General features: G+C 66.7%; 3 protein-coding genes and 1 pseudogene across 3 annotated transcripts; 3 read left to right on the top strand and 1 right to left on the bottom strand.

Moving 5' to 3' along the window:
* Window positions 1-1,024: 1,024 nt before the first annotated feature.
* LOC135889167 (transmembrane 4 L6 family member 5-like) lies at window positions 1,025-3,982 on the top strand. The gene is made up of 5 exons (XM_065416980.1): window positions 1,025-1,207; window positions 1,288-1,353; window positions 1,926-2,077; window positions 2,294-2,495; window positions 3,711-3,982. Exons 1-5 carry the CDS (start codon window positions 1,025-1,027, stop codon window positions 3,723-3,725), a joined length of 618 nt encoding a protein of 205 aa, XP_065273052.1. The 3' UTR covers window positions 3,726-3,982.
* A 460-nt stretch (window positions 3,983-4,442) lies between these two features.
* On the top strand, window positions 4,443-7,155 carry LOC135889168 (transmembrane protein 272-like; annotated as a pseudogene).
* Window positions 7,156-8,920: 1,765 nt separating this feature from the next.
* LAMTOR4 (late endosomal/lysosomal adaptor, MAPK and MTOR activator 4) lies at window positions 8,921-11,022 on the top strand. The gene is made up of 4 exons (XM_065416982.1): window positions 8,921-8,983; window positions 9,357-9,437; window positions 10,004-10,121; window positions 10,556-11,022. Exons 1-4 carry the CDS (start codon window positions 8,981-8,983, stop codon window positions 10,651-10,653), a joined length of 300 nt encoding a protein of 99 aa, XP_065273054.1. The 5' UTR covers window positions 8,921-8,980; the 3' UTR covers window positions 10,654-11,022.
* A 2,062-nt stretch (window positions 11,023-13,084) lies between these two features.
* On the bottom strand, window positions 13,085-19,122 carry TRAPPC14 (trafficking protein particle complex subunit 14). Its single transcript, XM_065416969.1, is given in 13 exon segments — window positions 13,085-13,238; window positions 13,628-13,821; window positions 14,065-14,219; window positions 14,898-15,061; window positions 16,805-16,887; window positions 17,091-17,238; window positions 17,361-17,481; window positions 17,695-17,781; window positions 18,066-18,141; window positions 18,143-18,196; window positions 18,317-18,412; window positions 18,735-18,872; window positions 18,874-19,122. Coding segments are annotated over 13 exon segments (1,719 nt in total).
* Window positions 19,123-19,380: the final 258 nt, after the last annotated feature.

Genomic DNA, 19,380 nt, shown 5'->3' with positions numbered 1-19,380 from the left:
CTCAAGTGACATCAACCCCTGATGTCCCATCCCCAGTTCAATCCGCCCCGCTCCGTCACAGGGGCTGGGAGCCAGGACTCCTGGGTTCTCTCCCTGGGGCTGGGAGGGGAGTGGGGGTTGGTGGTTAGAGCAGGGGGGGCTGGGAGCCAGGACTCCTGGGTTCTCTCCCTGGGGCTGGGAGGGGAGTGGGGGTTGGTGGTTAGAGCAGGGGGGGCTGGGAGCCAGGACTCCTGGGTTCTCTCCCTGGCTCTGGGAGGGGAGCAGGGTCTGGTGGGTGAGAGCGGGGGGGCTGGGAGCCAGGACTCCTGGGTTCTCTCCCCGGCTCTGGGAGGGGAGTGGGGGGGGAAGCCAGGACTCCTGGGTTCTCTCTCTCCATGAGCCGGTGGCCTTGGCAGCCGGGGGTGGGGTGATGCGATAGCAGGAACGTGGCTGCCTGCCAAGGCCACAGCCCCATGACGTCTCCTTCGCCCTGTGGTGTCACCGGGCGCTCTGCCCCCTTGCCCCAACCGAGAGCTGGGGCAGGGAGTTCCCGGGGCCAGCCAGTGGGGGGAGGGGACACAAGCCACCCACGATGCTGGAGTCCCAGCATCCCCCACTCCTGAGACCCTATAATAGCAACCCCCCCCGAGGGACCCTACACTGCCCAGTCTGCCCCGCCCAGCCATCTTACTCCAATGAGACCCTACAATAACACCACCCCCCCCCCCCCGAGGGACCCTACGCTGCCCTGTCTGCCCCACCCGGCCATCTTACCGCAATGAGACCCTACAATAACAACCCCCCACACCTGAGGGACCCCACGCTAACAAACACTCCCCCCCCCCCCCCCGCCGAGAGCCTACCAGAACAAACCCCTTCTCCCCAGGCACGACCCTACGCTCACCCCAGGCTGGTGCCAGCCAGCTGTGCTCTGGGAGCAAACTCCAGTGGGCGTGGCGGGGGCGGAGCTATCCGGGGTGCCCCCCCCCCCCCCCCCGGTGTATAACTCCCAGGCCACGCCGGGCCCCCCCCCCCAGTGGGCGCGATGTGCACAGGGAAGTGCTCCCGGGTGGTGGGTGTGGGGCTGTGGCCCCTGGCCCTGACCTGCATCGTCTGCAACCTGCTGCTCTGCTTCCCCGACTGGGACACCCAGTACGTGCAGGACGGGGGCCGGCTGCTCACCCCCGAGGTGCTGTACCTGGGGGGCCTCGTCGGGGGCGGCGCCATGGTGAGTGTGGGGTGGGGGGGGCTGGAAGGGGAGCACAGGGGGCATCAGGGTCCCACCCCACTGACTCTGTCTCTCCCCAGATCCTGATCCCAGCGATTCACATCCAGGCGACCGGACAGCAGGGCTGCTGCGGGAACCGCTGTGGGGTGAGTGACCCCCTGTAGCCCTCCCCCCACCCCCAGTCTCTCCCCACCGCTGGGAGATGAGTGACCCCCTGTAGCCCCCACCCCCCAGTCTCTCCCCACCGCTGGGAGGTGAGTGACCTCCTGTAGCCCCCCCCACCCCCCAGTCTCTCCCCACCACTGGGAGGTGAGTGACCTCCTGTAGCCCCCCACCACCCCCAGTCTCTCCCCACCGCTGGGAGATGAGTGACCCCCTGTAGCCCCCACCCCCCAGTCTCTCCCCACCGCTGGGAGGTGAGTGACCTCCTGTAGCCCCCCCCACCCCCCAGTCTCTCCCCACCGCTGGGAGGTGAGTGACCCCCTGTAGCCCCCCACCACCCCCAGTCTCTCCCCACCGCTGGGAGGTGAGTGACCCCCTGTAGCCCTCCCCCCACCCCCAGTCTCTCCCCACCGCTGTGGGGTGAGGCTCTTCCCCCGTCCCCAACAGGGTCTTTCCTCCCAGTCTCACTCAAGGCACTAGCGGGGGCCCCCCCCAGCCGCAAAGGGGTCCCCTCTGCATCTGATCCCCAGCACTAACGGGGTTCCCCCTCCCCCAGATGTTCCTGTCCATCCTCTTCGCCCTGGTGGGGGTGGCCGGCTCTGTCTACGCCGTGAGCGTCTCCGCCCTGGGGCTGGTGAACGGGCCGCTGTGCGAGGTGGCAAATGGCAACTGGGAACGGCCCTTCCACACCACCGACGAGGAGCTCAGGTGGGACGGCAGGGGGCGCTGGCAGAGCGGCAGGGAGGGGTTGGGGAGTCCTGGCAGAGCTGGGGGGGGGCGGCGAGTCGGGGTCAAGGGGCTCCGGCAGAGCTGGGGGGCGGCGGGTCGGGGTCGAGGGGCACCGGCAGAGCCGGGGGGCGGCGGGTCGGGGTCGAGGGGCACCAGGCCACGTGGCACCTGGCCAGCCCCTCACTCTCCGTGCAGTGAGCAGAGCTACCTGTTCAACACCTCGGCGTGGGACGCGTGCGTGAACCCGCCCGGCGTGGTCCGGTTCAACGTGATCCTCTTCTCCCTGGTGCTGGCTGTGGCGCTGCTGGAGCTGCTGCTCTGCGGGGTCCAGGTGCTGAACGGCCTCTTCGGCTGCCTCTGCGGGACCTGCAACAAGAAACAGGCCAAGAGCCCCAAGGTGAGACCCCCCACAGCCGAGCCGGCCCCGCGCCCACCCCAGAGCCAGCTGCCTCTCCGCGCCAGGGTCCCTGTACAAACAGCCCCGCGCCCCACCCCAGAGCCAGCTGCGTCTCAGTGCCGGGCAAGGGGTCCCTGTACAAACAGCCCCGCGCCCCACCCCAGAGCCAGCTGCGTCTCCGCGCCAGGGGTCCCTGTACGAACAGCCCCGCACCCCACCCCAGAGCCAGCTGCATCTCCGTGCCAGGGTCCCTGTACGAACAGCCCCGCGCTCACCCCAGAGCCAGCTGCCTCTCCGCGCCAGGGTCCCTGTACAAACAGCCCCGTGCCCCACCCCAGAGCCAGCTGCGTCTCAGTGCCGGGCAAGGGGTCCCTGTACAAACAGCCCTGCGCCCCACCCCAGAGCCAGCTGCGTCTCAGTGCCGGGCAAGGGGTCCCTGTACAAACAGCCCCAGTGCTGCACCTCAGAGCCAGCTGCATCTCAGTGCCAGGGGTCCCTGTACAAACAGCCCCGCGCCCACCCCAGAGCCAGCTGCATCTCCGTGCCAGGGTCCCTGTACGAACAGCCCCGCGCCCACCCCAGAGCCAGCTGCATCTCCGTACCGGGGGTCCCTGTACAAACAGCCCCGTGCCCCACCCCAGAGCCAGCTGCGTCTCAGTGCCGGGCGAGGGGTCCCTGTACAAATAGCCCCGTGCCCCACCCCAGAGCCAGCTGCGTCTCAGTGCCGGGCGAGGGGTCCCTGTACAAATAGCCCCGTGCCCCACCCCAGAGCCAGCTGCGTCTCAGTGCCGGGCGAGGGGTCCCTGTACGAACAGCCCCATGTCCCACCCCAGAGCCAGCTGCATCTCAGTGCCGGGGTCCCTGTACGAACAGCCCTGCACCCCACCCCAGAGCCAGCTGCATCTCCGTGCCAGGGTCCCTGTACGAACAGCCCCGCGCCCACCCCAGAGCCAGCTGCATCTCCACACAGGGGGTCCTTGTACAAACAGCCCCGCACCCACCCCAGAGCCAGCTGCATCTCCACACCGGTGAGGGGTCCCTGTACAAACAGCCCCGCGCCCACCCCAGAGCCAGATGCATCTCAGCGCCGGGCGAGGGGTCCCTGTACGAAGAGGCCCCCGCGCCACACCCCAGAGCCAGCCGTGTCTCAGCGCTGGGCGAGAGGCAGGGCGGGGAAGGGGCTCTAATTTCACCCCCTTTGCTCCCTGTTTCCAGCAAACCCAGTACTGAGCCGAAGAGCCGCCAGCGCGTCCTGAGGAGCCGCAGCACGACTGCCCACCCCCTCTGGACTCCTCCCTGCCCGTCACCACCAGGAACCCAAAACCCAGGCATCCGGGACCAGCTCCGCCCGGGATCACGGGCCGCAGAGATTACAGACAGTGTCGCCCCTGCAGTCTGTCCCGCCCGTGCAACATGCCGAGCACCCCTCTACCCCTGTGTGTCACCAGCCACCCCAATAAACCCAAGGGGCCGTGGGGAGCCGGCGCCCCTGGGGGCGGAGCGGGAAACTGCGGCGTCTGCTCTGGACAAACCTCTGCCTATCTTATTGTCTGCGATTGTCACAGGGAACCGGAGACGGGAGGGGGGGTTCCCCAAACGCATCCGAGCCACGACATCGCCTGCTGTTCTACGCCTCTTCCCCCCCCCCCCCCCCCCCAGTCTGTGGTGCCCCTCACTCCTGACCTGCAGCCCCCTGGGACTCCAGCCCTGCCCCACCCGCCCCAGCTCTGCCGGTGCCCCTCACTCCCGACCTGCAGCCCCCGCTAGCCCAGCCATGCCCCCCCCCCCAAGCTCTGCCAGTGCCCCTCACTCCTGACCCGTAGCCCCCTGCTGGCCCAGTCTTGGGCTCCCCCCAGCTCTGCTGGTGCCCTCAGCCCCTCTTGTGACATGGGGCAGGAAGTCAGGCTGTGATCAGCTGTTCACTGCTGTGGTTTGGTGACTGGCTCACACTGCAGGGACCGAGTGGAAACGTCCTCCGCCCGTTTCTCTCCCTGGAGCCCCCGGGAAGTCACAGCCGCCAGAGGTCCCCCCTCCCCCGAGGGTAGGTGAACAGTGCTCAGGCCAGCCCCCCAGCAGGAGGAGGGCTCAATCTATGGGGACTCCTGGGCCCTCAGACTCTGCTGGGGCTGATGGTGGGGACGGGAGTGATGAGCTGGGCTGAGCTCGGACAGACTCGTTCCACACGTGCACCACAGAGGGACTTCCGTCCTGGGGCCAGAACGGAGCCAGCGCCCCCCGAGAAGGGACAGGCCCCTGCCCCATTCCCCGCCCCCCTGAGCCAGCCAGTCCCTGCCCTGGGGCCGGATGGGAGCTGGCACCCCCGGAGAGGGGCCAGGCCCCTGCCCCATTCCCCACCCTCATGAGCCAGCCAGTCCCTGCCCTGGGGCCGGGTGGGAGCCAGCGCCCCCTGAGAGGGGAAAAGACCCCGTGCCCTATTCCACACCCCCATGAGCCAGCCAGTCCCTGCCCTGATGGGGGGGGCCGCAGAGGGGACAGGCCCCACCCCCAACCCCGTGACTTTAGCTGCTGTTATTACAAGAAGCCGTTTTATCTGCCCAGCTCATCAGAAAATAGCAGCAGGAAGTTCCCAAGATACAGCCTAGATTGTGACATCAACCAACCAGCCCCCACTCCCCTCCCAGAGCCGGGGAGAGAACCCAGGAGTCCTGGCTCCTAGCCCCCCTCTGCTCTAACCCACCAGCCCCCATTCCCCTCCCAGAGCCAAGAAGACAACCCAGGAGTCCTAGCTTCCCTTGTTCTAACCCAATGCCCTTACAGAGCCAGAAAAAGAACCCAGGAATCCTGACTCCCAGTCCAGCTTCCCGCCCATAAAACCAATTTGAAACCAGGCCCCGCCCTGAACGGTTTCAGCTGGGCTTAGGGTGGGGCACACCTGGAGCCAACCCGCATAGAATCACCCCCCTCTGGGAAATGTCCTTATAAGGAGTGGGAGAGGGGCCCTGCCTACCTTAAGTGGGGTGGGGGGCTATAAAAGGTCAGCCCCAAGGAAAGGGACTATAAGACAGGCTGAAGGTAGGAATTGTGAGGGAGAGAGTCCTAGTTCTTGGGTGAGCTAGCAGGGGCTATGGGTTGGGAGTGAGGGGCACTGGCAGAGCTGGGGGGGCTAGGCTGGCAGGGGCTGTGGGTCGGGAGTGAGGGGCACCAGTAGAGCTGCGCGGGGACCCAGGGCTGGGCTAATAGGGGCAGTGGGTCAGGAGTGAGGGGCACTGGCAGGGGCTGTGGGTCGGGAGTGAGGGGCACTGGCAGGGGGGGGAGCCCAGGGCTGGGTTAGCAGGGGCTGAGGGTTGGGAGTGCAGGGCGCTGGGAGGGGGTGGAGCTCAGGGCTAGGATAGCAGGGGCTGTGGGTTGGGAGTGAGGGGCACTCCCAGTGCTAACCCGCTCTATGTCCCCAGCTCCCGCTGCCCAGACCCTGTGACATGGCTGAGGACCCAGATGGCAGCAGGGAGGCCCTACTGCCAGGCATTGCAGAGTCTCCTGTGCACCCTGCCCTGAGCTGTAAGTGCTGGGCCCCCGGGGGGCTCTCTGACCCCTGCCCTCCCCCCCCCCAGCCTGCCCCTAACCCAGGTCTCTCTCTTCCAGTCCTGGGGAAGGTAGTGGTCTCGGCGCTGCCCATTGCCAGCATCGTCATCGGTGAGTGTCCGCCCCGCTCCTCCCGGTGCTGACCCCACCCCCTGTGGGTGCCCCCGTGGGCCGGGGCTGCCCTGGGCACTGACCCCCCTCTCTCCCCATGCCAGGAGCTGTGTACCTGGGCCAGTGCCCCTGCCAGTCCCTGCTGCCCTATTACCTGCTGGTGGGGGGGCAGCACTGTCCTGCTGTTCCTACTGCTGACCTGCCTGCCCTGTGGGGATGGGACGGACCCCCCTCAGCTGAGCCCTGGCGCCCGCGGCTGGAGGGCGGTGTTCCTGCTCTTCCTCTTCGCGTGGTTCATCGCTGGTGAGCGCCCCCGAGGCCCCAATCACCCCACTACCCCCCGTACCTCTCTGTTATCTCCTGAGCCCCGCCTGGCTCCCACTGCCTCCCTTCCCCAAGGACCTGGCTTTAACTCTAGGGCACTGGCTCACCACTCCCTGCCTTGGGGCAGGCCTGGGGTGGGGGTTAGCTGGAGAGGGTCCCCAGAGTCTGTGCCCCATTTGGGTGGGTCCTCTCCCCCCTGCTGGGTTTGCCCCTTTCTGACCTGGCATCAGCTCCCCTCGGCTGGGTTTGGGGTAGGGTGACCACACAGCAAATGTGAAAAATCATGACTGGGTGGGGGTAATAGGAGCCTATATAAGAAAAAGACCCCAAAATGGGGACTGTCCCTATAAAATCCGGACATCTGGTCACCCTAGTCTGGGGTCCCCTCCCCAGCCAGCCTTGACCTCTGACCTCCAGTCTTTCCCCCCCAGGTAACGTCTGGGTCTACTCCATCTACCCCCCAGAGTACAAGGACCCCCACAATCCGCGTTTCTGCCACCGCCTCCTCTACCTCTTCGCCTTCTGGGTCACCACGCTGGTGTACGTAGGGCTGGGGGTCGCGTTGCTGGCTGCACTCGCCATCCTGGGCTGCCTAGTGCTGCTGCGGGCGCGGCTGCCCTGGCTGCAGCGGCGAGACACGTACCCCTAGCTGTGGGGAGACGACAGAGTGGGGTTAATAAAGGCCTGAAACACAGCTGGCGAGTGGAGTTGTCCTTGTCTGCGCGGCACCTCCCGTCAGCCCCCTGCAGTGGCTCTGCCTGAGCCAGACTCCCAGGATCCCCTAGGGCAGAGCCCTTGGAGCTGGACTCCCCATGGCCTGAGCCAGACCCCTGCTTGGGCAGCAGCTCGGGTGTCCTCCTGCCCCCACCCCCCCGACTCAGGGCAGTGGGGTGCAGGTATGGCTGTGGCCTGAAGGGGGAGCAGCCAGACCCAGCTGTGCGCATCCTTCCCCCAGTCTCTGTGGGGGACGCTGAGGACACTTTTATCAGCCCTGGGGCTCCCCTAGGGTGCCTGCCCTTCAGCCCTGGGGAGGAGAGAAAGGTGGAGGTGGTTAGTTTATAGAAGGGGCTGTAGCACTGGGGGGTGGAGAGGGCTGTGGGGCCAGCTCCCCCCCCCCCATGGGACAGCAATGAAGGGGACCTTTACACTCTGCCACCCCCAAGTGGCTGGGAGGCCCCCCAAGAGAGGGGGGGAGAGGAGCTCAGCTGGCCACCGTCACACTGTAGCCAGGCTCCCATCAGCTGCTGAGGTGTGGGCCTCTGAGCCCCTGGGGCAGGCGTGCCCCCACCCTGCCCTTAGCTAAACTCCCATGAGCCCCTGGGGCAGGCCCCCCCCCGTGCCCTTAGCTAGACTCCCATGAGCCCCTGGGGCAGCCCCCCCCCCCCCCGTGCCCTTAGCTAAACTCCCATGAGCCCCTGGGGCAGGGCCCCCGTGCCCTTAGCTAGACTCCCATGAGCCCCTGGGGCAGGCGTGCCCCCACCCTGCCCTTAGCTAGACTCCCATGAGCCCCTGGGGCAGGGCCCCCGTGCCCTTAGCTAGACTCCCATGAGCCCCTGGGGCAGGCCCCCACCCTGCCCTTAGCTAAACTCCCATGAGCCCCTGGGGCAGGCCCCCCCCCCCCCGTGCCCTTAGCTAGACTCCCATGAGCCCCTGGGGCAGCCCCCCCCCCCCGTGCCCTTAGCTAAACTCTCATGAGCCCCTGGGGCAGGCCCCCCCCCCCCCGTGCCCTTAGCTAAACTCCCATGAGCCCCTGGGGCAGGCCCCCCCCCCCCGTGCCCTTAGCTAAACTCCCATGAGCCCCTGGGGCAGGCCCCCCCCCGTGCCCTTAGCTAGACTCCCATGAGCCCCTGGGGCAGCCCCCCCCCCCGTGCCCTTAGCTAAACTCCCATGAGCCCCTGGGGCAGGCCCCCCCCCCCCGTGCCCTTAGCTAAACTCCCATGAGCCCCTGGGGCAGGCCCCCCCCCCCGTGCCCTTAGCTAAACTCCCATGAGCCCCTGGGGCAGGGCCCCCCCCCCCCCCGTGCCCTTAGGTAGACTCCCATGAGCCCCTGGGGCAGGCCCCCCCCCCCCCGTGCCCTTAGCTAAACTCCCATGAGCCCCTGGGGCAGGCCCCCCCCCCGTGCCCTTAGCTAAACTCCCATGAGCCCCTGGGGCAGGCCCCCCCCCCCCCCGTGCCCTTAGCTAAACTCCCATCAGCCCCTGCGGCAGGCGGTCACGCGCGCGGGGACGTCCCCCGCTGAGCCTTCGGCGGCTCACGCCTCATGAATATTCATCAGCTCATTCCTACGGACGGGCGAGGGCGAGGAATCGGAAGTGGCCCCGCCCTCAGACCCAGCCCCACGCGGAGCGGCCTGGGCCAATGGCAGCACGGAGCTCCAACCGGGCGGGGGACGGACAGCGCCGCGGGCCAATGGGCGGGCTAAGGGGCGGGGATAAGAGGAGGACGGGGCAGGGCAGTCTATCAGCTGACGGCCGGGAGCGGTGCGGCCGGTCGGTCGGTGCTGCCCCGAGATGGTGAGTCGGACCTGGACCCCCCCCATTGCACGAGGGGGCGGGGCCTGGACCCCCCATTGCACGAGGGGCCGGGACACCCCTCCCCCATTGCACGAGGGGCCGGGACACCCCTCCCCCATTGCACGAGGGGCCGGGGGGCCGGGACACCCCCCCCATTGCACGAGGGGCCGGGGTGTGGGGGTGCTCGGCCCGTTCCCTGGGGCTGGCAATGAACCCGGGACCCGTTTCCCCCGCGCGGGGGCGGGGCGGGATTCTCTGGGCCGGCTCCCCGCTGGCAGCACCTGCTGTCCCCGCACCCACCTCTGGGCCCCTCCCTTCCCGCCTCTGCCCCACCCACTTGCTCTGACCTTCGGCCCCCCCTCCTCCCCCCCAGACCACGGCGCTGACCCAGGGGCTGGAGCGGATCCCCGACCAGCTGGGCTACCTGGTGATCTGCGATGGAGCCGTGCTGGCGGTGAGTGCGGGGGGGGGCAGGACTCCTGGGTTCTCTCCCCGGCTCTGGGAGGGGAGGGGGGGGCTGGGGGATTAGAGCAGGGGGGGCTGGGAGCCAGGACTCCTGGGTTCTCTCCCCAGCTAGGGGAGGGGAGTGGGGGCTGGTGGGTTAGAGCAGGGGGGTGGGAGGCAGGACTCCTGGGTTCTCACCCCGGCTCTGGGAGGGGAGTGGGGGCTGGTGGGTTGGAGCAGGGGGCTGGTAGCCAGGACTCCTGGGTTCTCTCCTGGCTCTGGGAGGGGAGTGGGGGCTGGTGGGTTGGAGCAGGGGGCTGGTAGCCAGGACTCCTGGGTTCTCTCCTGGCTCGGGGAGGGGAGGGGAGTGGGGGCTGGTGGGTTAGAGCAGGGGGGGCTGGGAGCCAGGACTCCTGGGTTCTCTCCTGGCTCTGGGAGGGGAGTGGGGGTTGGGGGATTAGAGCGAGGTGTGTGTGTTTCTATACTCAGTTGTGCTGCTGACCCACTGTGTGAATTTGGGGGTTGGGGGGGGTCCTTACTCTCTCTAACCCCTGGCTCCCCTCCCCTGCTCCGCAGTCGGCTGGTGACCTGGAGAATGCCGAGCACACGGCCGGGGTGATCTCGGAGCTGGTGGCCACGGCCTGCAGCTTCCGGCTCCAGCGTGGCCCCGACCCCCCATTCAAACGCCTCTCGGGTGAGCCCGGGGGGAGAAGAACGTGCTTGGGAGGGAATTACTCTCGCTGGGCAGGGGGCGGAGGTGCTGGCATGGGGGGGGCTGCGCGCGCGAGACGGTGGGGGGCTGGTGCTACAGCCCCAGGCCTTCTCCCCTGTTCCCAGCTCCCTGTCAGTGACGTGCCAGGAGCAGTGATACGCCCCTTGCTCCAGAACAGCCTCTGGGACCTCAAGGGGTCTCTTCCCCCCCGCCCCCGAGATTGACCCACTACAGAAACTTCCCCTGGGGCCACGCTCCCCTGTCCGACTCCCATCAACCCCTGTGGGGAAGAGGGGTCTCTGCTCGATCTCCCATGAGCCTCTGGGGTAGCGAGGGTGGCCGGCCCTGGCCCTGGCTCTCCCCACCCCCACCCCCCCAGCAGCGGGGGGTCTCATGCCGAACTCTCTTCCCCCCAGTGGTGTTCGGGGAACACACCTTCCTGGTGACCGTCTCCGGCCAGAAGATCTTCGTGGTGAAGCGACAGAACCACGTGCGGGAGCCGGTCGCCGTCTGAGCTGCGGGGGCGGCTGGCTGAAATGGGGGGAGGGCTCCCCTTGAGTTCCTGACTTGCCCTGGCTTGACCTGTGGGGGTGTCACAGGGGCTGGTTGGGGACCTGCCCAGCTTTCCCCTGGCAGCACCTGCCCCCCTTGGCTGCCTGAATGAAGCCTCTGCACCTGCCTGGCCTAGCGGGGTGGGGTCCCCCCACTTCACGAGGGCCCCCTGCTGGGACAGGAGTGCACCAGAGACCCCCCTACAAACACCCCCACCCTGCGGGGACAGGAGGGGAGGCTGCAGCAGCATCTGTGGGGCTTCCTTGACATTTGGGGTCAGGGGAAATCGGCCTCACTGTAACTTCAGAGAATAAAGTGTCTTTCCTCGCTGGTCTGGGGGGTTTCCTTCCTTGGGGGTGGGGGGGAGGCTGTGGGGACCCTACCCCCCCCTGTCCAGGGGAGCCCTTGATGCGCCATGAGTCACCGCTACACCCCTTGCCCTCTGCGGCGAGAGCCTGTGTGGGTCACACGGGGGGCAGCTCCCCCTAGCACGGAGGGATGTCTCAGCCTCCCTGCACAGGCAGCCAGTGGCGCTGGGTCGTTCCCACGCGGGTGGCGGCTCCGGCAGCGCCGTTCCCACGGGGGCCGGCCCCCTGCTCTCGGAGCGACTGGCTCCGGCAGCGCCGTTCCCACGGGGGCCGGCCCCCTGCTCTCGGAGCGACTGGCTCCGGCAGCGCCGTTCCCACGGGGGCCGGCTCCCTGCTCTTGGAGCGAGCGGCTCAGGCTCCAGCAGCACCAGTCCCAGCTGACTCCCCAGTCTCTCCCTAACTCCACCTGTCTGTGGTGCTATCTGGGGCTAGGAGGCGGGGCAGGGCCAGAGCCCGCAGCTGCCACTCAGCCACTGCTCTGGTTTGGCCCTCAGCTGTCTGTGGCCCCAGGGGGCCTGGCCCCCTGCAGCTGCTAGGGGTGCAGCGCCTGGTGCCCTCCTGATCCCCTCCTGATCTCTGTCGGGGGTCGGCGCAGTGTGTGGTGTTGTACTCCCCTGACACACGGCAAAGCCAGGCTGGTTCCATCCCATGAGGTTTATTCACAGATACAAATCGTGGCCAGTTCAGAGACAAATAAATAACAAAAAAATGTAAATAAAGTGCAGTGGAGGCCCCTGGTCCAGTGAGTCCCTCTAGCCTGGAGTGGGGGGCCTAGCCTGGGTTGGCGCCCCCCTTCCCCAGCAGCAGGGGATGGGGAATGCACCTCCAGCGAGGCATGTGGGGCTGGGATCTTCCATGGGGTGGCTCAGGGCTGGGCCAGGCGCCTTCCTTCCCTCGGCCGGGACAGGGGCTGGCAAAGCTCAGCTAGATAGCAGTGGGAGGGGGCTGCCCCAGGGACTGATGTGAGTCTGGCTCTGAGGGGAAGCTGGTTGGGTGGTGGGCATGGCCCCAGGGGCTGATGGGAGCCTGGCTCTGAGGGGGACACTGCCCCAGGGGCTGATGGGAGTCTGGTTGGGTGGTGGGCACAGCCCCAGGGGCTGATGGGAAGCTGGGGCTGAGGGGAACGCTGCCCCAGGGGCTGATGGGAAGCTGGGGCTGAGGGGAAGCTGGTTGGGTGGTGGGCATGGCCCCAGGGGCTGATGGGAGCCTGGCTCTGAGGGGAAGCTGGTTGGGTGGTGGGCATGGCCCCAGGGGCCGATGGGAGCCTGGCTCTGAGGGGGACGCTGCCCCAGGGGCTGATGGGAAGCTGGTTGGGTGGTGGGCATGGCCCCAGGGGCTAAGGGGAGCCTGGCTCTGAGGGGGATGCTGCCCCAGGGGCTGATGGGAAGCTGGCTCTGAGGGGAAGCTGGTTGGGTGGTGGGCATGGCCCCAGGTGCTGATGGGAGCCTGGCTCTGAGGGGGATGCTGCCCCAGGGGCTGATGGGAAGGAAGGCGTTCACTCCAGCCTAGCAAGAGTCAAGCAGTACCATAGGTCCCTGCCCCCCAGCTCAGGGACAGTTTGCGGGGCCCCCAAAATAAAAAGGCAATGCAGGAAGCAAAGGGTTTTGTAAACAGCGACTGGGAACCAGTAATGAGACTTGTTCACCCCCCCACACCCATAGCCAGGGGTCCCCACCGGCACCCCCTTAACCAACAGCAGGGAAACAGCAGCAGGATCACCCTGAAAATGGCACCCAACCCCCCCCCTCCCCAGCAGCCCCAGCTCCCCCCTCCCACCCCCCCAGCACTGACCCAGAATGCAGTTCTCACACACACCCCCATACTGGCCTGCAGCTCCCACACACACTGTGCCCCTGAGTCTGCGGTTCCCTCCCCCCCTTGGCACATGCCAGCCTCCCCCCCATGGTCCCAGGCCTCCAGCAACATGAGCTCCGGAGAGAAGCAGCAGCAGCTGGGCTGGGTGATGGGGGGGGGGGGGGGGGGCTTGCCCATGGCCCAGGATCTGGGGGGGGGGGGTTGGCCTCTTCACTTGATGGGCTCCACCACCAGCACCTTGCACTCCCGCTTGGCGATCTTGTCCAGTGACAGGACGCTCTTCTCGGGGGGCAGGTAGAGGGGGCGGCCCACGGGGGAGCCCACGGGTGGGGTGATGGCGCGGCGCTCCATGACGCTGCCTGACCTGTCGGGGGGGCACCAGGCGTCAGTGTGCGGGGGGGTGGCTCCGATTCCACCCTCCCACCCGGACAGCTCCCCCGCCACCCCCTTTTCAATCCATTCCCCTCCCACAGCCAGGAGAGGGACCCAGGAGTCCTGACTCCCACTGGGGGTGTGGGGGGGGGAAGGAGGGAGAGCACGGACGCCCTCACCTGATTGGCCACCCTAGTGCAGACAGGCGAATGAGGGGGAGGGGCCCAATGTTAGAGCCCCGCCTCCCCCAGGCTCCACCCACTTGCCAGGCTCCTCCCCTCCCTTAAATACTCCAGCACTTCTGGTTGGAGCTCTCCCATGGGACTGAAGCCTCCCGCATTCCCCCAGCCCTCAGCAGCCCCCGGCCAGCCCCCCGCGTACCTCATGAGGTGGCTGCGGGACGGCTGCTGGTGGGAGAAGGACTGGGACCGGCCCAGCCCAGCCTGGTGCCGCTCGACCAGGTCCCGCACGGCTGGGCTGCCGGGGCTGCTCCTGCGCGAGATGGGCCGGGCGTCGGGGGGCGGGTTCGAGACGCTGGCCGTGAACTGCAGCTTCAGCTTCATGTGCTGGGAGAGCTGGGGGGAGGAGAGAGAATAGTAGGGGAACTGCCCCTCCCTGCACCCCCCCCCGAGAGAACCCAGGAGTCCTGGCTCCCCCCTGCTCAAACCCACCAGCCCTCACTCCCCTCCCAGAGCCGGGGAGAGAACCCAGGCGTCCTGGCTCCCTGCCCCCCCCGCTCTAACCCTCCAGCCCCCACTCCCCTCCCAGAGCCAGGAAGAGAACCCAGGCGTCCTGGCCCGCAGCCTCCCAGCGGGTACCTCGAAGAGGCCGGCGCGCAAGGCCTGGAAGGCGACGCGGATGGTCAGGGCGCTGCCCTTGCGGGAGTACCCCAGGCTGTTGAGGGGCGTGTGGCAGACTATCGAGTCCAGCGCTGCCTGCGTGGCCCGTCGCTCCTCGCTGGACAGCTTCTTCCCTGGGGGCGGGGGGAGTCAGAGCCGCCTGGAGCCTCCTGCGGACGCCCCCACAATGCCAGCTCCCCAGCCCATCGCCGAACCCCCACCCGACTCCTCCCAGTGCTCCCAGCCCCCCACCAAACCCTCCCAGCCCCACACGACCCCTCCCAGTGCTCCCAGTCCCCCGCCAAACCCTCCCAGCCCCACACGACCCCTCCCAGTGCTCCCAGTCCCCTGCCAAACCCCCAGTCCCCTGCCGAACCCCCCAGTCCCACCCAACCCCCCCCAGTGCTCCCAGCCCCCGCCAAACCCTCCCAGCCCCACACGACCCCTCCCAGTGCTCCCAGTCCCCCGCCAAACCCTCCCAGCCCCTCCTGACCCCTCCCAGTGCTCCCAGCCCCACATGACCCCCCCCAGTGCTCCCAGCCCCCCGCCAAACCTCCAGTCCCCTGCCGAACCCCCCAGCCCCACCCAACCCCCCCCCAGTGCTCCCAGCCCCCCACTGAACCCCCAGCCCCACCCGACCCCTTCCAGTGCTCCCAGATCCCCACTGAACACTCCCAGCTCGCCACCGAACCCCCAACCCCAGGCCACCCCAGCCTGTTCATGGTCCCCACAGCTCCATCCCGCCGCCCCCCATGCCCACCAGCTGTGGCCTCGCCCACACCACAACACCAGGCCCCTGCAGCCCCGCCCACCCGCCGTGGCGCTCTCCGGGGTCCAGACCAGCCGCACGGCCAAGAAGTCCTGCAGGTTGTTGAGCAGGGTGTAGGTGACGGTGAAGCGTCGGCGCAGGGGTACGGGCGACTCGCAGGCAGCCGTCATCACGAACCGCGGCCGGTCCAGCCGGATGCTGGGCAGCCTGCGGGGGCAGCGAGGGTCAGCACGGGCACCGGGACCGCCCCCCCCACGGGCACTGGGACCGCCCCGCCCTGCCATGGGCACCAGGATCCCCCCGCACAGCTAACCTGGGCAGCCGGGAGGGGCCATGGGGGGTGGGGGACTGCTCCCTTGGAGCCCCTGAGCTGGAGGCAGGGGCGTCTGAGCTGGGGGAACAAAACATAAGAACGTCCAGACTGGGTCAGACCAAGGGTCCATCTAGCCCAGTGTCCCGTCTGCCAACAGTGGCCAGTGCCAGGTGCCCCACAGGGAATGAACAGAACAGGGAATCATCCAGTGACCCATCCCCTGTCGCCCATTCCCAGCTTCTGGCAAACAGAGGCCAGGGACACCATTCCTGCCCATCCTGGCTAATAGCCATCGATGGACCTATCTTCCGTGAACTTCTTTAGTTCTTCTTTGAACCATTATAGTCTTGGCCTTCACAACATCCTCTGGCGAGGAGTTCCACAGACTGACTGTGCACTGTGTGAAGAAATACTTCCTTTTGTTTGTTTTAAACCTGCTGCCTATTAATTTCATTGGGTGACCCCTAGTTCTTGTATTATGAGAAGGAGTAAACAACACTTCCTTATCTACTTTCTCCACACCAGTCATGATTTTATAGACCTCGCTCATATACCCCCTTAGTCGTGTCTTTTCAAGCTGAAAAGTTCCAGTCTGATTAATCTCTCCTTATACGGAAGCCGTTCCAGACCCCTCATCATTTCTGTTGCCCTTTTCTGAACCTTTTCCAATTCTAATACATCTTTTTTGCGATGGGGCGACCACATCTGCACACAGTATTCAAGATGTGGGCGTACCATGGATTTATATAGAGGCAACATGATATTTTCTGTCTTATTATCTATCCCTTTCTTAATGATTCCCAACATCCTGTTCGCTTTTTTGGCTGCCACTGCACATTGAGTGGATGTTTTCAGAGAACTCTCCACAATGACTCCAAGATCTTTCTTGAGTGGCAACAGCTAATTTAGACCCCATCATTTTATATGTATAGCTGGGATTATGTTTTCCCATGTGCATTGCTTTGCATTTATCAACATTGAATTTCATCTGCCATTTTGTTGCCCAGTCACCCAGTTTTGAGAGATCCTTTTGTAGCTCTTCGCAGTCTGCCTGGGACTTAACTATCTTGAGTAGTTTTGTATCATCTGCAAATTTTGCCACCTCACTGTTTACCCCTTTTTCCAGATAATTTATGAATATGTTGAATAGGACTGGGCCCAGTACAGACCCTGGGGGACACCACGATTTACCTCTCTCCATTCTCAAAACTGACCATTTATTCCTATGCTTTGTTTCCTATCTTTTAACCAGTCACCAGTCCATGAAAGGACTTTCCCTCTTATCCCATGACAGCCTTTGATGAGGGACCCTGTCAAAGGCTTTCTGAATATCTAAGTGCACTATATCCACTGGATCCCCCTTGTCCACATGCCTGTTGACCCCCTCAGAGAATTCTAGTAGATTGGTGAGGCATGATTTCCCTTTACTAAAACCATGTTGACTCTTCCCCAACAAATTATGTTCATCTCTGTGTCTGACAATATTGTTCTTTATTATAGTTTCAACCAGTTTGCCGGTACTGAAGCCAGGCTTACTGGCCTGTAATTGCCCAGGGTGGAGGGGAGCCCAGGGCCAGGAGGGCATCAGAGCTGGGGGAGCCCAGAGCCATTAGAGTTTGGGGGGGGGTGTCTCTCACCTGTAGTGGGTGTAGATGCTGCTGGTGAAGGGGAGTTTGGGTGTCGACCACTGAACCACAGCCACCAGGGGGACCTCCAGACCCTGGGGGAGCAGGGGGGGGAGTGAGTGACAGCCCCATGGCCCTGCCCCCAATCCTATCCCCTCCACCTGCTGGACCCGCCCCCATTGCCCTTTCCCCTCCTTCTGCCCTGTGGCCCCACCCCCTCATGGCCCTAACTCCTCCTCCTGCCTCATGGCCCTGCTCCCTCACAGCCCTGCCCCCGCCCCCTGCCCCCTGCACCCACCTCCTTGGTGTCCTCCTGGGGCCGCTCGGGCGCCTGCAGCTGGAAGAGGAAGTTCTGCTCCTCTAGGGCGCTCAGGGCGCAGGGGCAGCCGGAGCCGGAGCCGGCCACGCGGCAGAAGGCGCCGACAGGCACCTCGCCCGAGTGATGGCTGGGGGGGAGGGAGAGGGAGTGTCAGCCCCACAGCCTGCCCCACAGAGATCCCCCTGCACCTTCCCACAGCACCCACACACACCGAGCCCCCTACCCCGGACCCTTCCCCCCACAGCTCACCAGACGTCGTCGACCAGCAGCACGGAGCCATCGGGCAGCATGGGCAGGTAGCTGGCGTTGAAGTTGGGCAGGATGCGGACATCCCACAGGGAGATTTCCTCCTGGGAGCAGCCGTTCAGCACTGGGGAGGCGGGCGGGTGGGTCAGAGACGGGGCACCCCACACTCAGCCCTCCCCCCCCACATGGGTCTAGGGCCCCCGCCATCCTGCCACCCCTCCACCCTGGGCTCCAGCACCCCTCACAGCCCCTGCCCCCCGTCCTGCTATCCCTCCCCCCACAGCTCCAGCACCCCCTCCAGCCCTGCTACCCCTCCCTAGCCCGGCTCCCCCGTTACCCTTGAGCACGGTGAGGTATTTCCCGGAGACGTTCAGCTGGCGGCATTTCAGCCCCGGAGGGGGCAGCACGGTCAGCATGGTGCTCACTGCGGGAGCAAAGGGCAGAGGTCAGAGCAGTCACTGGGGGCAAAGGTCGGGGTGGAGGGTCGGGAGTGACCGTGGGGCAGGGGCTGTCAGTCAGGGCTGAGGGGCAGAGGCTGCGGGTCGGGACTGAGGGGCACTGTGGGGCAGGGCTGTGGGGTGGGGGCTGTCAGTCAGGGCTGGGGGCAGAGGCTGCAGGTCAGGACAGAGGGGCGCCGTGGGGCAGAGGCTGCGGGTCGGGACTGAGAGGCGCCATGGGGCAGAGCCGTGGGGCGGGGGCTGCACCTACCTTGGGCTTTGAAGGCCCCCTGCTCCTCGCGGAAGAGCTGGGCCGGCGCCCGGTTCTGCAGCAGGCTCAGGTACCCCCCGTTCCCGCACCTCCGGCGCCTCCTGCTCCCGCTTCCACACTGTCACCACGATCTGCGGGGTGTGTGTGTGTGTCAGCGCTGGGGGGCTGGCCCCACTCCCACCCCCCCATCCTCCCCACCGGTCCCCCCGCCACGGCCCTTGTCCCACAGGGCCCCGGCCCCTCTCACTCACCTTGGCCTTGACGGTCCCGGGGGGCAGGTTGTCCAGGGAAATCGTCAGCGGGAAAATGACCTCGTCCGTGGAGACAATCGGCTCCTCCACAGGTATCTGGGGGGGATTGGGGGGAGCCATCAGTCCCACAGTGACCCCCAACCCACAGCCCCCTGTGTCCCCCAAGGTGCCCCTCACTCCTGCCCCACAGCTCCCCCGCCCCACACACACCCCGTTGATCCTCACTCCTGACCCGCAGCACCCAGTACCCGCCCCTTGCTCCTGCCCCAGAACTCCTGGGTTCCCCTCACTCTACTCCACACAACAGCCCCCCACCACGAGTGCCCCTTGCTCCTGACCCACCGCCCTCCTCCCCCGGGTTTCCCTCTCACCCACCCCACAGCCCCCACCCACCCAGCGCCCCACGCCCCCCTCTCACCCCGGCGGCCGGTCGCCCCAGGGGGCCCTGGCCGTGGGTCAGCAGGGGCCGGCAGTCCCGGAAGGAGCCGGGGGGCGGAGGGGGCGAGTCCCCGTCCCCGCCCGCCTCCTCAGGTGGCTCCCCGTCCCCCTCGCCCCCCTGGGTCGACCCCCCCGGGGCTGACACTGGCCAGGGCGGCCAGGGAGGAGCCCAGCTCCCCCCAGGGGGTGCGGGCGCCCCCCGGCCCGGGCCGGCCCCGCAGCACCAGCAGGAAGCGGACGGTCTCGCCCAGGTAGAGGTGGTTGCGCCGGGGCAGGGCCCGGTACCGGCCCGGCTCCCCCCGCAGCAGCTCCCGGGCCGGGAAGGGCACGGCCGGGAAGTACATGAAGTAATCGCACTGCGCCTCCATGGCGGGGGCGGGATTGGGGGGCCTGGGGGGAGGATCTGGGGGGCTGGGGAATTGGGGGGGCTGGGGGGCTAGGTGGGGAGGATTGGGGCTGGGGGAGACCCCGAGGGAGTGGGGGGGGCTGGAGGGATCCCGGGGGCTGGGGGTGTAGCGGGGGGAAAGGGATGTGGGGCAGGGCGAGGGGAGGCGCTGGGGCAGTGGGGTACCTGGGGGGGGCGCTAGGACCCGGGGGGGCGCTAGGGCCGGGCAGGGTCGGGGGGC

Source organism: Emys orbicularis, chromosome 15, assembly GCF_028017835.1.
Source record: "Emys orbicularis isolate rEmyOrb1 chromosome 15, rEmyOrb1.hap1, whole genome shotgun sequence".
In the NCBI taxonomy this organism is placed as follows: domain Eukaryota; kingdom Metazoa; phylum Chordata; order Testudines; family Emydidae; genus Emys; species Emys orbicularis.
Note: the sequence above shows the minus strand (reverse complement) of the source record. Positions and strands in the feature narration are given on the sequence as shown.

Coding starts and splice junctions, on each gene's coding strand:
- LOC135889167 (XM_065416980.1), top strand. CDS start 1,025: ATGTGCACAGGGAAGTGCTCCCGGGTGGTGGGTGTGGGGCTGTGGCCC. Junction 1,208..1,287: donor TCGTCGGGGGCGGCGCCATG/GTGAGTGTGGGG, acceptor GTCTCTCCCCAG/ATCCTGATCCCAGCGATTCA. Junction 2,078..2,293: donor ACCACCGACGAGGAGCTCAG/GTGGGACGGCAG, acceptor CTCTCCGTGCAG/TGAGCAGAGCTACCTGTTCA.
- LAMTOR4 (XM_065416982.1), top strand. Junction 9,438..10,003: donor GCGATGGAGCCGTGCTGGCG/GTGAGTGCGGGG, acceptor CCTGCTCCGCAG/TCGGCTGGTGACCTGGAGAA. Junction 10,122..10,555: donor CCCATTCAAACGCCTCTCGG/GTGAGCCCGGGG, acceptor TCTTCCCCCCAG/TGGTGTTCGGGGAACACACC.